Source organism: Canis aureus, chromosome 1, assembly GCF_053574225.1.
Source record: "Canis aureus isolate CA01 chromosome 1, VMU_Caureus_v.1.0, whole genome shotgun sequence".
Taxonomy (NCBI): Eukaryota; Metazoa; Chordata; class Mammalia; order Carnivora; family Canidae; genus Canis; species Canis aureus.
Genome location: NC_135611.1, coordinates 45,651,336 through 45,666,194, shown reverse-complemented (window position 1 = coordinate 45,666,194; position 14,859 = coordinate 45,651,336). Strand labels below are relative to the sequence as shown.

The 14,859-nt window shown below is 41.1% G+C and overlaps 1 protein-coding gene across 1 annotated transcript in view; it reads left to right on the top strand.

Moving 5' to 3' along the window:
• Positions 1–14,859, top strand: part of NOX3 (NADPH oxidase 3) — a 59,365-nt gene that overhangs the window by 36,426 nt on the left and 8,080 nt on the right. Inside the window, exons 11-12 of the mRNA XM_077898002.1 lie at positions 6,215–6,361; positions 10,492–10,616. Coding sequence (XP_077754128.1) covers positions 6,215–6,361; positions 10,492–10,616 — 272 coding nt within the window. The remainder of the gene's footprint in view (positions 1–6,214; positions 6,362–10,491; positions 10,617–14,859) is intronic.

The following is a 14,859-nucleotide window of genomic DNA, read 5'->3' as shown; positions in this document are numbered from 1 at the left end:
ACTGGAGCTCTGGCTATTCCTAGAATTGATCATCTCTCTGCTAACCACTGACAGTGTTGTAATAAATTGAACTGGGGTACATGAAGCCACATGTGCCCCCCCCCCCAAGAAGACACCTGTGCCTCCCATCTTTCACTAGACAGCCTCAAAAGACTTCAGTCCCGCATCAGGCCTCACCATTGCCCTGTGGGGAGGTAACCAGTATTAATAGTTTTAATATTTGGGCTTATTAGCCACACAAGGAATACCAGACTATAAAGTCCTTGTAAAAGATTCAAATAAAATACTCAGTCAAAAAAAATCTCCTTTCATTAGCCTTTCTCCCCAAACTAACCACCACCACCACCTTACCCTAAGGGTTCACCATTGAACAGTGGAACATGTCTCATTCCATCCCTTCTCCACATATTTGCACCCATGCACATATACAGTGTGTTACTTTATATACAAATTAGTAGAGATATGGTTGGAGAGAAAGAGATACACTTTGTTTTGTTTTTGTTGCCCTTCATAATATCGCTTAGAGCACCTTTGGTGTCAATACCTATCGATCAACTTCATTTTATTTACTGTCTTCAGAGTATTCCAAAGTATAGATATCTCACAATTGATGTAGTGATTTTATTATTAATGAACATTTTGGTTGTCCAACAAGTCTTATTAACTATAATTAAAACAAACTGAGGCACAAATGATGTTGGCCCTCACTCACAGGGCAGAGCAGTAGTACGGCCATGAAATAATTAACTTTAAAGAACTTTTAAAGAAAAAGTCTTCAGGGGCACTTGGTGGCTCAGTGGTTGAGTATCTGCCTTCAGCTCAGGGCATTATCCCAGGGTCCTGGGATCGAGTCCCATATCGGGCTCCCTGCGGGAAGCCTGCTTCTTCGTCTGCCTGTGTCTCTGCCTCTTTATGTGTCTCTCATGAATAAATAAATAAAATCTTAAAAAAAAAAAAAGAAAGAAAGAAAAAGACTTCAGAGACTAAAATGATTTACAAAGACTGGTCTCAGTCTGATAATGGTTAACCAGAAAAACTACTTTATAATTATATTTTCCTTAAAAATGGGACATGGAAGCCACATTAAGGAAGTTTCTCAACAAGAAGAAATAGTTGCTCCAAAATTTGTTTGTTATTATATTCGTTCAGGAAGACCTTCACAATAACAACAACAAAATAAAAACCAGGACAATAATAGCTACCATTTATTGAGGATATTAAACATTTATTTATATTTTCTAATCAGTCATAGTCTTTATCTTTTTAGGGAGAATTCTTTTTTTTTTTTTTTTTTTTTAAATGGCCACAATTCCCTCAGTGGAAAGTCTCCATCACCCTATTTGTTTGAAGGTTTTGTCAGCTCAGAATTATTTTGTACAGCATGGATATCTTAGCATATAGCATATAGTTCAGGCTGCTATAACAGAAATACTATAGACTGGGTGGCTTAAACAACAAATGTGTATTTGTCCACAGTTCTTGAAGCTAGAAGTCTGAGATAAGGGAGCCAGCATGGTTGGGTTCTAATGAGGCCTCTCTTTCTGGCTTGCAGATGGCCACCTTCTGGCTGTGTCCTCACATGACAGAGATAGAGAGATCCTGGTCTCTTCCTCTTCTCAGAAGGACACTAATCCCATCATCCGAGGACCCATTCTCATGACCTCATCTAAATCTAACCACCTTTCAAAGGCCTCACTTCCAAATACCATCACATTGGGTCATTGGGTTTCAACATATAAATCTGGAGATGATAACAAACATTCAGCTCATAACTGTGGGGAACAGAAGGTGCTGTCCAGAAGAAAGCAGTCACAGTGCAACTCCACTGGCCTTCTTCTCGGTAGAGGTCAAGGTCAACCTTGGCACCCTATAAAATGGCACACACAGAGCCTGGTGTGCACTTTGCTAATGAAGGGATTCCTCTGTCAGGACTACATCCTTATGATCAATGCTGAGGTTCCCAGATCTTAGAAATAAAGTTGAGCTTCACCTCTTCTCAATGATCACCACCTGTATGATTCACAAGTGCCCTGTGGGAACACAGATCCCCAAGTAAGGCAAATGATTCCCTTTGCTGTCTCTAATATAAACATGTAGTATTCATTCTGTAAGCTCCTCCAAACGACAGCAAAGAGAGAAGCAATCACAACAAACAGCTCTGAGCACTTAATGCTTGTGTCACACATTGTGCCAGATGCTTCCATGAACCATTTCTTTCATCCTCACCATAATCTCATAAGTTGTTGTTTTGGAGGGTTGTTTTGTTTGTTTATACGCATGGTAATCTGTTAAAGAGATTAAACAAGTTAAATCAAGTTTAAAAACCTGCCTCCAGTTACCCAGCCTTAAAATTGGAAGCTGGAAGCCTAGGACAGGTTAGAGGTCTCAGGGCCGCACAGTGTTTAATTACTGTGCCACAGTGTGTCATAAAACTGTGTCCTCACATAAAATTTCTGTCTTTGGAGAGGTCCTGGGCCATAAATAAATAGACATATAAATGAATAAATTTTGCCCCCATTCCATCTTCAGGAAATTTATTTGGGGTCTAAAGAAATATAGATTATATTTGTGGTTATGTCCTCTGCCTGTGTTTGGGGATGCCTATCCAGGCCATGAGACAGGGAGTATCTGTGGAGAGTAGTAGCTATTCTTATTTCATTTTCTGAAATCATTTCTCAAAAAGTAGCACAAGTCCATTCCCTTCTGGTCCCAGATCAACCTAACCTGGTCCAAGTACAAGTCTGCAGAATTCTTAGAGAGAAGCCCAGCTGCAGGGAGCATAGGGATGAAGTGGTGCTCACAGAGATCACAGCACTGCATGTTGCCCAGACCCACATCCTCAGAGGTGGGGGTGGCTGAGGATGGTACGGTGGTCCCTGCTGGGAACAATGTGACACTAAGGCCTGAGACAGGCCATATGCACAGAGAACTCTCTAAAACCATTGTACACTCCTGGAGTGGTCTCCAGAAGCATCTGGGAATCCGTTTTGTCTACAGAAATGTGTGAGATGAGTTCTTTAAAAGCAAGAACTTTGTTGCTATGAAAGTTCAGAACTTTCATCTCTTTACTGAGGATGACTCTGTTTAACAAAACTTTTCTTTTAAAAGTAACCTTAAGAAAAAAAAAGTAACCTTAAGTATTGGGGGCCTCTGCTATCAGCCGCAGAACCCTGGAAGCCAAGCTTGAGACAGGTAACTGATTTCAGGGCTTTTTGTTTTGGGAGGCTGAGGAAGGGTAAGTGTTGGAAGATCACAGAGGGGTAGCCTGTTGTTTGGGATATTTGTTCTACCGGTGACCAGGTCCTTGCTACTGGACGAAATGCAGAAGTAGAACTGCCCTGTCCCTTCACAGTGAGTGTCCCTCACCGTTAGAAGGATGAAAGAGAGTCAAAGTAAATAGCCTTTTTCTCTGTTCAAAGTCTCTTTTCTTCTTTTTCTGCCTGAAGCACTTCTGAGCCTATTCAGTTTTTCTTCATTGCCTCTTGCACCAAAGCTGCCCAGTGTCACCTATAAGTCAATTACAGAGGGAAAAACACACAAAGCCATTACAAGGAAGTAAAAAGTATAAAAGGCTTGGCAAGCCCTAAGAACGCTGACACACTGCTAAGCCACAAGAAAGCAAGGACAGGCATGATTTCTATTTGAAAGGATAAGGGTCAGTGTGAGCAGGAAGCTAAGATGTGGGCATTTTTCAAGTAAGGATGATTGAGACGGGATTTGAAATTGACAAGTTTTTTAAAAAAGTAGATGGGGTATTTTTCCTACATGAATGTATTTTAAGCACGTTCCTTAAGAAATGGAAATAAAAGAAAATAAATCAATGGTGTTTGTTCTAATCCAAATGCCACCATCAATGTTCCTAGGTGAAACAACCTATTGAGAGCAGAAGGAAGGGGAGGTGCACTGGTAAGAATGGTATTAAATTCAGTCAATAGATTTTCTGTTTCCATGGGGAGCAAGGCAGGTCAAAAGGAGGGCTATGGTGTTCAAAGACTAATTTAGATCAGGTACCATGCAAAGTGAAAAGAAAGAAGTTAGCAGTACTTGTCACTAACATGGGATATAAAATCAGCCTCCTGGCCTCCATTCTTCCAGGGTTCCTTTCCCCTGATTTTTCCACAGATCCTGTTACTCCCCTGCTCACTGCCCTGCAGTGCCTTCCCATCTTACTCAGAGTCAAAGTCAAGATGGCCCAAGCCGCACATCTGTACTTCCCAGCCTTCCCCTCAGACCTTATTTCTTAGTGCCCTCCCTCCTTCACAGCTCCAGCCATGCGGACCTCCTGGCTTTTCCCCAGAGCTCCCACTCCTTGCTCCCTTCATCTGTAGGGCTCCCACCTCAACCACGATCCCTCTGCCTCCTTTCGTCTTTGCTCAAACGTGCCCTTCCCTTGACACTTTGACTTAGTTTGCAGCCCTTTCCAGCTACATTTCTCCATAGTACTTATCACTCTCAGAAGTACCCTATGCTTTACTTCTTACCATCTTTCTTCTCCCTCTGCATGCAAACACTAGGAGAATGGCAAATTTTTGCTTCTTCTGTTTGCTCTTAAAGTTCCGAGAAGAGAGTAGTCTTGACATAGAATAAGCATGGAATACACATTTGTTGAGCCAACAAGGGAGCAGATGAACACAATCACTATACTTGTGGGGGTCTATGAGGTGTTCCATACAAGGAACCATTGGTTCACATTTACAACTGTGAAGAGATAGGTGCTCCTTTGGGGGATTAAGACACTTAAAGATCATTATTCGAGCTGAGATTAGTATCAAAAGTGCCTCCTGAGCCATAGCTGTCCAACAAATATCGGGCTCTAATTCTTTTTTTTTTTTTCCAGTTTTTAATTTAAAGTCTAGTTAGTTAACATATGGTGTAATATTGGATTCAGGAGTAGAATTTAGTGATTCATCACTTACATATAACACCCAGTGCTCATCACAACAACTTCCCTCCTTAATCTCCACCACCCATTCCAGCCCATCCTCAGCCACCTCTTCTCCATCAAAACTCAGTTTGTCCTCTATAATTAAGAGTCTCTTATGATTTGCTTCTCTCTCCTTTTTACTCCTTCCCCTATGTTTTTCTGTTTTTTTTTTTTTAAGAGAAAAGGTCTTACCCTCACTAGCTTTCACTCTTATTTACTATCAATATTATAAATTCCTGCACAAACCTGGAGAAAATAGGCAAGATATTTAGCCTTGAAATATATTCTGTGAATTTTCTTCCTCATGAACTTGGTCTGTTAATTAATCTCATGTATAACTTTCATCATGATTGCAAGCTTGAAGCCTGGCTGGTGGAGAGGGGAGGCAGGAGTACAGCATCTATTGGAGGAGATATTTCCTGATGGAGGTAAAGGCCAACTCTGGTAGATCTTGCTAAGCTATAGAGAAGTCTCTTTGGGGAAGGATTGAAGGAAACAGTAGTGGGGAGCAAGGAACAGGAATGTGAGAAAAATCAGGAGAATTAATAGATCTATCTCCTGTGGTTTCTTCTAGATACAATTACCTAAAACTCAAAGCACAAAAACTAAGCCTTTATTTCAGCAAATCTAGACTACTTCTTGTCACATGCCATTTGCTAAACACAGAGAGTTTAAAAAGAATGTTCCTAGACATAATTTCATTATAGTAGTTGACACACAACCATAACCAACACCTACCAGCTTTCTTGGAGACTGATATGTTTGACTGAGGGAAAACTTCTGGCCTGTGTGTGACTTGATTCTGCAATTTCCATAATCTCCACCCTTCGGAAGTCGGAAATCATGATGGTGAAGTAGATCAGTGCACAAGCCCTTAGGGTCTCTGGAGAAGAGAGTTCAAATCCCGAGCTTAGGTCATGAGTAAAAATTAAGGGGGTTGGTCTAATGGTTTATCCCCCTTTGGGAGCAATGAAAGGCACAGCTAGTTATGATTATTAACCTCATTCAAAAGAAGCACAGCCAGGAATGTGGTGAATTGATCCTCATCCAGTGAAACTGGCAACAGCCCACAGACTCCTGACTCTGAATTCACTCTGGACTTTTTCAAACACAATGTGAATTTTTTCAAAAGAAATCACAGTGTGACTGTTCCCTGGCAGAGAGAAGTATGTCATTTTGCAGAAGTGCCCATTTGAGCTCAAATAATTTAATGGAGATAAAGTAGTCTGTGATTATCAGCACATTATGAAAAGAGGGACAGATCCATTCTCTTGTCTTCTCTCTTGACAGGTGTATTTCTACTGGATTTGCCGCGATCCAAAGGCTTTTGAGTGGTTTGCTGATCTCTTACTCTCACTGGAAACACTTATGAGTGAGCGAGGGAAAGCTCATTTTCTGAGCTATCATATATTTCTCACCAGCTGGGATGAAAATCAGGTATTGATAAGACTCAGAATAATCAGTATTACATAAGTCATCTAATAATAGAGCAAAGAAAAGAGGGACAGTGTCAATAATGAGCTATATAGTTATCTGGTGGCATGAAAGAATTATTTGTATGTTCTGAAAACGGAAAGAAGAATAAAATCAGATTAGAAAGAACTATTCAAATCATAGTGATTTTTAAAAATCCACAGTTAACTTGTTGAGGAATAGGAAAGAAGACTGGAAAAGAGGTTGGCTAATGGAAGACAATCCAAGCATGAAAATCCAGGAAAAAATTATGTCACTAAAAATTGCATTTGTCATTTTAGTGACATCAAGCAAATATTACTAATTAGCTGTATAGTCTTGTTCAGCTGCTGATTGGTTTCTAATTCAATGCTTTGAGCTATTCTGAGTTGACAGAAAAAAAAAATTCCAGAGTGTTTACATTCAACATTTTGTATTGTGAAGTATGTGAACATGTACAGAAAATAATCATTATGAATACATGATTTATCTAGAGATTTCTTTATCTTAAGGCATTTTTAGAAGTTGTGTGCACCTATTTTCATTCACCTAAGATCAAGAGGCTCTTTTGTTGTGGCACATGTTTTGCAGTGTATTGTTTTAATGAAATATTAAGGTTGAATTTACCAAAAATAACAGATATCAAAATATTGCACTAGGGTAGTATTTTCATTGTTGACAATATTGAATGATAATTACTAAGTTTTAAATCTTTTTTAACTCCTCGCATATGGAAGCTAGTGATGAAGTGATCACTAGGTTTATGAAATGCGTGTTCTAATCAGCACTTCTATGGTTGTTCCTGTTGATATTTACTCAGGGAAAGTATGTTTGAGCCAAAAATTGCATTAATCACTAAATTTACAAATAATGTGTTCCTGAGAGTAGGTACTCCTGCTGTCTCCTTCTCTGCCTCCCTCTCATAGACACACACACACACACACACACACACACAATGCTCTATGGGACATCACTGAAATTTGACTCTGTACCTTGGAGCAAGACTTAGCTTAAAAATCAGCAGCTAAATGAATTTCTAAGGTCTTATTTGCAGTCAGCCTTAAATATTTATTCCTATGGGATAATCTGAAATACAGTTTCCTTGGGATTGAAGCTTAAAACATCTTAATGAATTAAATAGTGTTAATTATGTTTTCCAAACAAACATTTCTCTTATTCAAATGGGATTTTTGACTAATGATCCACTTGATAAAGTACAGACACAGCCATTGTTTGTACTTTCCACTTCTGCACTTGCTCTTCAGCTTCTGAAGTGAATTTATTACATGCGTCCATCTAAGAATTCCCAGTTATTTGGGAGTTTTGAGACTGAGGCCCTGTTGGATTTTGTGACCACAACTCTGTTCCATCCCACCTCTGCTCCTTCTAAAAGTATGCTTTAAGATATACTTTTTTTTTTTTACTGAATACAGTAAATTAAAATAAACGTGTTCTTAAATCTTTATCGTGACATGTTGAAACTCTTTAGATGCTCAAATTGCAGGAAAAAAATAATTGGTGTGTTCTGTCAGTGAGGAATCAAAAGGCTGCTTTAGAAATAGCCAATTGTTAAACTGAATTCAACAACCTCAAAGTGGCAGACTGACAAGAACAGAAGGGACAGATGGAAAAGGTATTATGAAGGGCAAATCAACAGGGTTTGGAGATTAATTGAACACTGGGCTGAGAAATATGGAACAAACATAATTCCAAATGTATTGAACATCACTGATTGGTACCTCAACAATACCACTAACATGAGTAGAAAGGGGCCCTTTTTTCTATTAAATAATACTCAGACTTCTTAGCAAGTACTTCAAGGCTCTTCCTGACCTGATGGTAACTGGCTCATTCTATTGCATTCCCATCATGCTCCTCTGGCACTAGAACCACCAAACAATGCCTTATATTTGTGCACCTCCATATCTTCCCCCTATGTCCCCTCTCCCGGAGGGAGTCACTTAATGTCCTCTGTCCTCCCCACTGCCTACTGCATGGAATGATTCTCTGAAACCCTGTCCCCTGTATGGCTATCCCCAGCTCTCTTAGTCAAAAGTATTTGGGGTTTCAGCAGCGTAACTTGTGTACCTCTCCAGGGTGTTTTGTTTCTGTCTCTCATAAAGAAGCATCAGGGTCTGACTTATGTCATTGAGGTTGTGCACATGGGCTTCCCCTCCCTTCAAAGACCAGTTCCTCACAAAACAGAGACCTTCTCTTTCTTTTTGTGTTGCTCACTCGAAGTATTTACGTATTTACAGAAAAAAAAATACGTAAAAATATGCCTGGGGAGTCTAAGACCCAGGACTCTACTCGGGCCAGAAAATGAGAGCATCAGGGAGAAAGCTGGGAGTCATCTCTGTAGACAATGCTAATTGGGACCTTGAAAATGAAAGTTCTTTGGGGAGTAGTGGTCCAAAGGGGACTAGAGACTGGGAAGGCAGCTGCATTGTGAGACAGGAGAACATCACAGAAATACAAATCTAATGTTTTGTCCTTGAATGAAAAGAAGAGTCAGAAAGAAGTCAAAGAAATAGGATTTTGCAATGCATATAAAATCAAGAAGTACTGATCAACCTTGTGGTTGGCAGAGAAGCCAAGGAGAATGGACCTGACTTGGTCATTAGATTTGGCATTTTGTCAAAAGTAAATTGGCTGCCTCCACCTTCTTCCCACAGCTGAAATCAGCTGACTGTATGGCACCAGTCAATCCTACTCTGAAGCAATAGGGCTGTGGGGCTGCAATACTGATGGGATGCTCCAATCTGGAGGCTGACACAACTCTGACCTTGAGTCCCAGTTCTGGTACCAAGGCTTCTGCTCTTTTTCAAGGCTCAATCCTCAACTCTTGTTCCTGAGCAAGATCTTGTCTCATATTTCATGCTTCATTCTCTGTCTTGACAAACCTGTGCAGGGAGAGGATCCTGCCATCCTTCAGCTATGGCTCTCTCTCCTGGAGGGTTCTATTTCCAAACTCCATTCTGATAGGATCCCTACCCCTCCCTACCCCCACCGCACCCCAGGTCAGACGTGCCTGACAACAAATTCCTGCAGCCCGGGTTTCTGCAATTCCACCGTTGTCGACCATCACTGTCAGGCCTGTTGGGGCCTCTCCACTGTTTTCTGCTCACCCCTCCTGCCCCTGGCTGCTTTCCTAGACTGATAAGAAGGCCAGCCCGGGAGGCCGGTGTACAGCAGGAACCTGAGGTGAAGGTAGGACCCCGAGGGTTGTTAGCCAAACTGGTCAGGAGCAGGATGAGTCAGAGGCCATGAGCAATTGGAGCACCAATGGGTGAAGCATGTGAACTCAAGAGCTGTGTCGGGGCCTCTGGGGGAAGCATAGAAGACACAAATCCCAGGAAGTAAGAAGGAAAGTGGCTTTTGGGATTCCACAACTCAAAAAATCATCAGTAGGCAGTGCTATGCCCCAGGCTCTTATTTATCAGCCACTACTTACCTGATGCCTGGGTGCATTTGTATAATTTGAAGGCACATGGCTAGGAACAGAGCTCTAATCATGTCCCTTCCTGTGCTTGGCCACCAAGACTGACTGCCAGACTCCACATCCTCCTAGCACTTGAACCTGGAAAGTACACTTCAAACCGTTTCATCCTAGTAGGCTGATCTGATTGTAAGATCTGGCTGCTTCCTGAACATTTCCTATCATTTTAATCTGGCAGGGCCCTTTTCAAATCCCTAAGGTTTAATATTAAGTGAATGGAGACAGAGGTAGAGATTAATTTCTGAGAAATTTGGCAGAAAAAAAGAAGTAGCTTACTGCTTGCTTTCCCTTGACCATATTTACTGTACTACTTGCATCCTTGTCAAAAAAAATCCTCCCAGGCTCATGTTACTGCACATCAACCATGTATACATCAAACCCTTTGTTTCAACCATCCCCAAGGTGGAACACAAGGGAAAAAGAGATGTGATGTCTATCCCAAAAGGCAAAATCAGTGATTTTTTTTTATATTAATGATAAGCATCTCTAGCCACACAAGGAAATTTTTTGCATGTTCAATCAACAAATGAACATAATTACTTGATCTTTTATTTAGAAACAGGTTCCTATTTTTTCTTTTTCTAAATGTCACCTGATATCACGACTTTTATTTTAGGCTGTTCACATTGCTTTACATTGGGATGAAAATACTGATGTGGTCACGGGGTTAAAGCAGAAAACATTCTATGGAAGACCCAACTGGAGCAATGAGTTCCGGCAGCTGGCCTATGCTCACCCCAGGTAAGGCGCTAACTTTTCTCTGCCCATGAAGCTCCTTGGAGGTTGCCGCTGAAGTGGAAAAGTCTAAGGGGCAAGCTGCTAATGCATAGTAGTGGACACCTTGTTTAGAGAGAAAACATCAAACCTGAGAAATGGTGGTCATGGGATATTCTAGAAACCACGGGCCTTGGCTTGACTGGCTTACAGCGTCTGACAATTAGCAATTGCACGGAAATTTTTCACACTTAAATTCAATCAAAGATGGTCTTTCTTTCTTTTTTTTCTTTTCTTTCTTTCTTTCTTTCTTTCTTTCTTCTTTCTTCCTTTCTTTTTTCTTCCTTTCTTTCTGTCTTTCTTTTTATTTTTTTAAGATGATATTTCTTAAACTACCTAGGTCTTGAAGAAATGTTCAGTAAACACAGTTGATCTCAACTTACCCAACTGGAGAATTCACTTATGTCCAACTGAAAACTGTATCTAGCATATTTAGCAAAGCAGACAAAAAAAAAAAAAAGTTATCAGACCAAGCAGGGATTTAACATGGGGGGTTAAAGATCTAGGATCTGAAGCTTGAGGGCTTGGGTGTAAATCCTGGCCCCTTCCTAACCACCTGCTTACTTTGATCTGGTTATTTATCCTGCCACTGACCTAGTCTCCTTCTCTAAGCTTTGATTAAATATTAGTGCTTAGTTCCCAGGCTTCTGTGAGGATTAACTGTGAAAATACGTGTAAAGTGCTTAAAACAGTGCTTTGAATTCAGTAAATATTAGCTATTATCATTATTATTATATCCCTTATTACCCTATTATCATCATTATATAATAAATTTCAACATGGAGGAGGAAGAGTATTTGCTCTTAGATAGTAGCTTGTTTGAGCTTTTGGGCCCCATTTTAAAATGTAAATGATCCCATGCGGCCACAGTGTTGTTTCCATAATTCAAAAAATATATAGCTTGGTAAAGTGCAAAACACTAATGCAAATGTTTATCATTGTTTTTCTAAGTCCCCTAACTCAGTCTCTGTTTTGAATCCTTATCATCTATGGCTCTTGAAAGTCAGTATGTCCTAATATTGTCTTTGTTTAAAGAATGGTTTCCATATTTGATGAAAGGCCAAGGAAGTGAGGAAGTATGCCACGTAGATAACTGGGAAAGAGCAGAAGGACAGCATGCACCAAGATCCTGAGGCAGCAGACACTGTTCCTGGCATGATTCAGGAGGCCAGTGAGGTTGGAACAGAGTTAAGTTAGAGGAAGAGTGGCAGAAGGCATATGGGAGAGGCAACGGCGGCGGGGTTGGGGGGCGGGGGAACGATTGCAGACCATTACAAGGCTTTGGATTTCATTCTGAGAGAAAGCCACTGAAACGCAAAGGTTTGTGCAGAAGAGTGACATGATCTGTCTTATGTTTAATGATATCACCTCTGGCCGTTGTGAGAGAATAAATTATAAGTGCCCCAGGGCAGACATGGAGAGGCCAGGGAAGAGGTAAACAGTGGTAGTGGTTTGGATTAGGAGCAGTGTAGGTGCTGAGAGGTGATTGGATACGGGTATTTGGGGAAGGTAGAGCTGACATGGCTTGTTGATGGATTAGATGCGAGAGCGTCGTGACCCAAGCTAGAATGCAGTTACACTTACTAATTTCAGGATGACTAAGAGGAACAGGTTTGCAGGCACAGGATTATCAAGAGGTCGGTTCTTTGTCATGTTTAGTTTGAGATGCCTGTTACCCATCCAACTGGAGATGCCAAGTAGGCAGGTGAATATGAGTCAGGGGTCAGAGGAGTTCAGGCTGGAGAGACACACACGTGAGAGATATTAGATGTGAACTGTGCTAGAACCAGGAAACTAGATGAGATAGACAAAGAAGCAAATTCAGATGGACAGGAGTTCAAAGAACCACCATATCCGGAGGAGAGGACCACATATCCTCTGTGTGCAGGTCACAGAGTTTAATGTAAATTACTCGTAGCTCTCAGATTAATCGTGTCATTTACATCTTCTCTACCCTGACCTTTCTTCTGTCCACTTTATCGGTATTGAACCATTAAGAGTGAATTAAAGTCTCCTAGGCTCTTTCTGACTAATTCCCTGTTCCCAGCTTTCCCTGAAGTTCCGGTGATGCTGCTTTATGGTCTCTCATCAGGGTCCTTGCCTTCTGAAGCCTTCTGTAATTCCCCAGCATGTTCTCTGCTCCATGGAATACTCTTCTGGTGAATATTAGTTCTCTTTTGGTCACTTTGGCTGCTCTTTATGATCTTTTTATTACACTCTCTTTGCACCAGAACAATTCCATTTTCTTTTTCATTAAGTATCACTAAATTTTTGAGATCTCTCTGGTCCAGCTGTTGGAAGGAGGTAGGTGAGGGATGTGTGGAAGGAGTGACCCAGTCCAAGGTTCATAGCCTGCCCAATTGCAGCTCTGTGAGACCCCCAGCCAACCCCAATAGCCTGCACAGGATACACCAGACCCAAAGCAAGAGCATTCCCTGCAGAGACCCTGGGTTCCTGACCACACTGTGCCTGCATCAGCCCAGGAGAGAGTCCATGGGAAGCAGTGGAGACCTTCTCTTGACCTTGAATTGTCCTGAGTGTAAAAGATATCCAACAAGGGAGGCCAAGAAAATCTTCACCTTTAACTGCAGGGTTAAGGGAAGGAATAAAGGAGGGAGTAGACCAGCTGTATAGTTGCTCCCACCCTCCAGCTCGGCCTCAGATGACCAATAAGACCGGACAAGCCCACAGCAAGCAGGGACTGTCCAGGCACCATTCCTGAAACTCCCCCATTTCCACTTTGTTTCTTGCCTTGACTCTTGCTGACACTTGGCCCAGAACCCAGTTCCAGTGTCCTGTCTTCTCTCTAAATGTCGTGCTTTGAGTCCATCCCAGCTTCCAGAGCTTCAGAATCTGGTTTCCTTGTGCCGCCTGTTCAACGTCCAGGCCCAACTCCTAGACCCCTCACCTTCTCTGAGCCTGGAAGTCACTACCCTTCATCTCCCACCCATCAGGTACTTGTCCAGGGGCAGAGACTGGATCATTTTATCTGTGAGTTCCTTTACAAGATTATAGGTACAAAACTAACCAAAATGTTACAAGTTCCTATGCAACCACTACCAGGGTTGTTTTTTTGTTTTGTTTTGTTTTGTTTTGTTTTGTTTTGTTTTGTGGGTATTTTCTCCCTTTGGGAAAAAAAAAATCTGCTCATCTGATAAATGTTATATAGAGTTAGTTTTCAATTATAGAGTGAATGTTCCCACTTGCAGGCTTTCGACAGAGACCCATACATCTTTGCTTTAAGTTCGTATAAACAGGACCACTCTGTGATATGACTACCCTTTATTGATGTGTCACATGGTATTTGTTTGTTTTTGTTACACGTGAAGTTTGCGGCCCAGTGGGGAAGGCCCTTCAAACCAAACCACTTAATTATCATCCTAACCTTAGAAAGGTGTGAGCCAAAGACAGCACCAAGAGACCGAGTACAGAATTGAGTTTACACTGACTCTGCCCAAACAATTATGTCGGGTAGTGCTGGGAAGCCTGTCTGTCCAAGCGTGCAGGGAATGAGGAATAGGAAACAGTCTGAAGGCAGGGAAACCACAAAGTTGTCATTTGTCTTGTTGCCTTTGTGAAGAGTGTGTATGTTCCTTTTCAGAAGCTGTAATCAAAGTTTAGTATGTAAATGTACTGGAAACCCAGTTGAGCTTTTCAGCACATTAGCTACATAAACTCTTCCTGATGGATGACTTCATCTCCCCCAGAGCAAAAGAGGCCCCCTAAGGTTATCACTGAATCAAGCCTCTGCAGCATACTTCCTAGACCCAAATTTTGAAAATAGTCTATTTGTAATGGCCTTAGACACTAGAACACAACTTGTTATATAGCTCCAACTATCAATGTAATTAATATAAGACACATGTAGGCAAAGATCAATGATCATTTCTTCCCTGGAATGCCAGATCCTCAGTAAGACAAGTCACCAGTGAAGAGCTTAGCACTGCCTTCCAAAAGACTTTTAAAATGACCTTCTTAAAATAATTTTGTTTTCTGCTGTGTAAAAGAAGATTTATGTTTAATGAAGCTTTTAATGAAGAAATCTCAGAAAGAGAATGCCAATAGAATCTAATTTTTAAACAAGAAAATCTAATTTTGAGAAGTATTTCAATATCCTGGCCTTTGTCCAGATATAAATGAAACACACAATCCAATTATTGTTCTGCACAAAGGACAAAGTAACATTAATTTTCCTCAAGATGGTTATAAA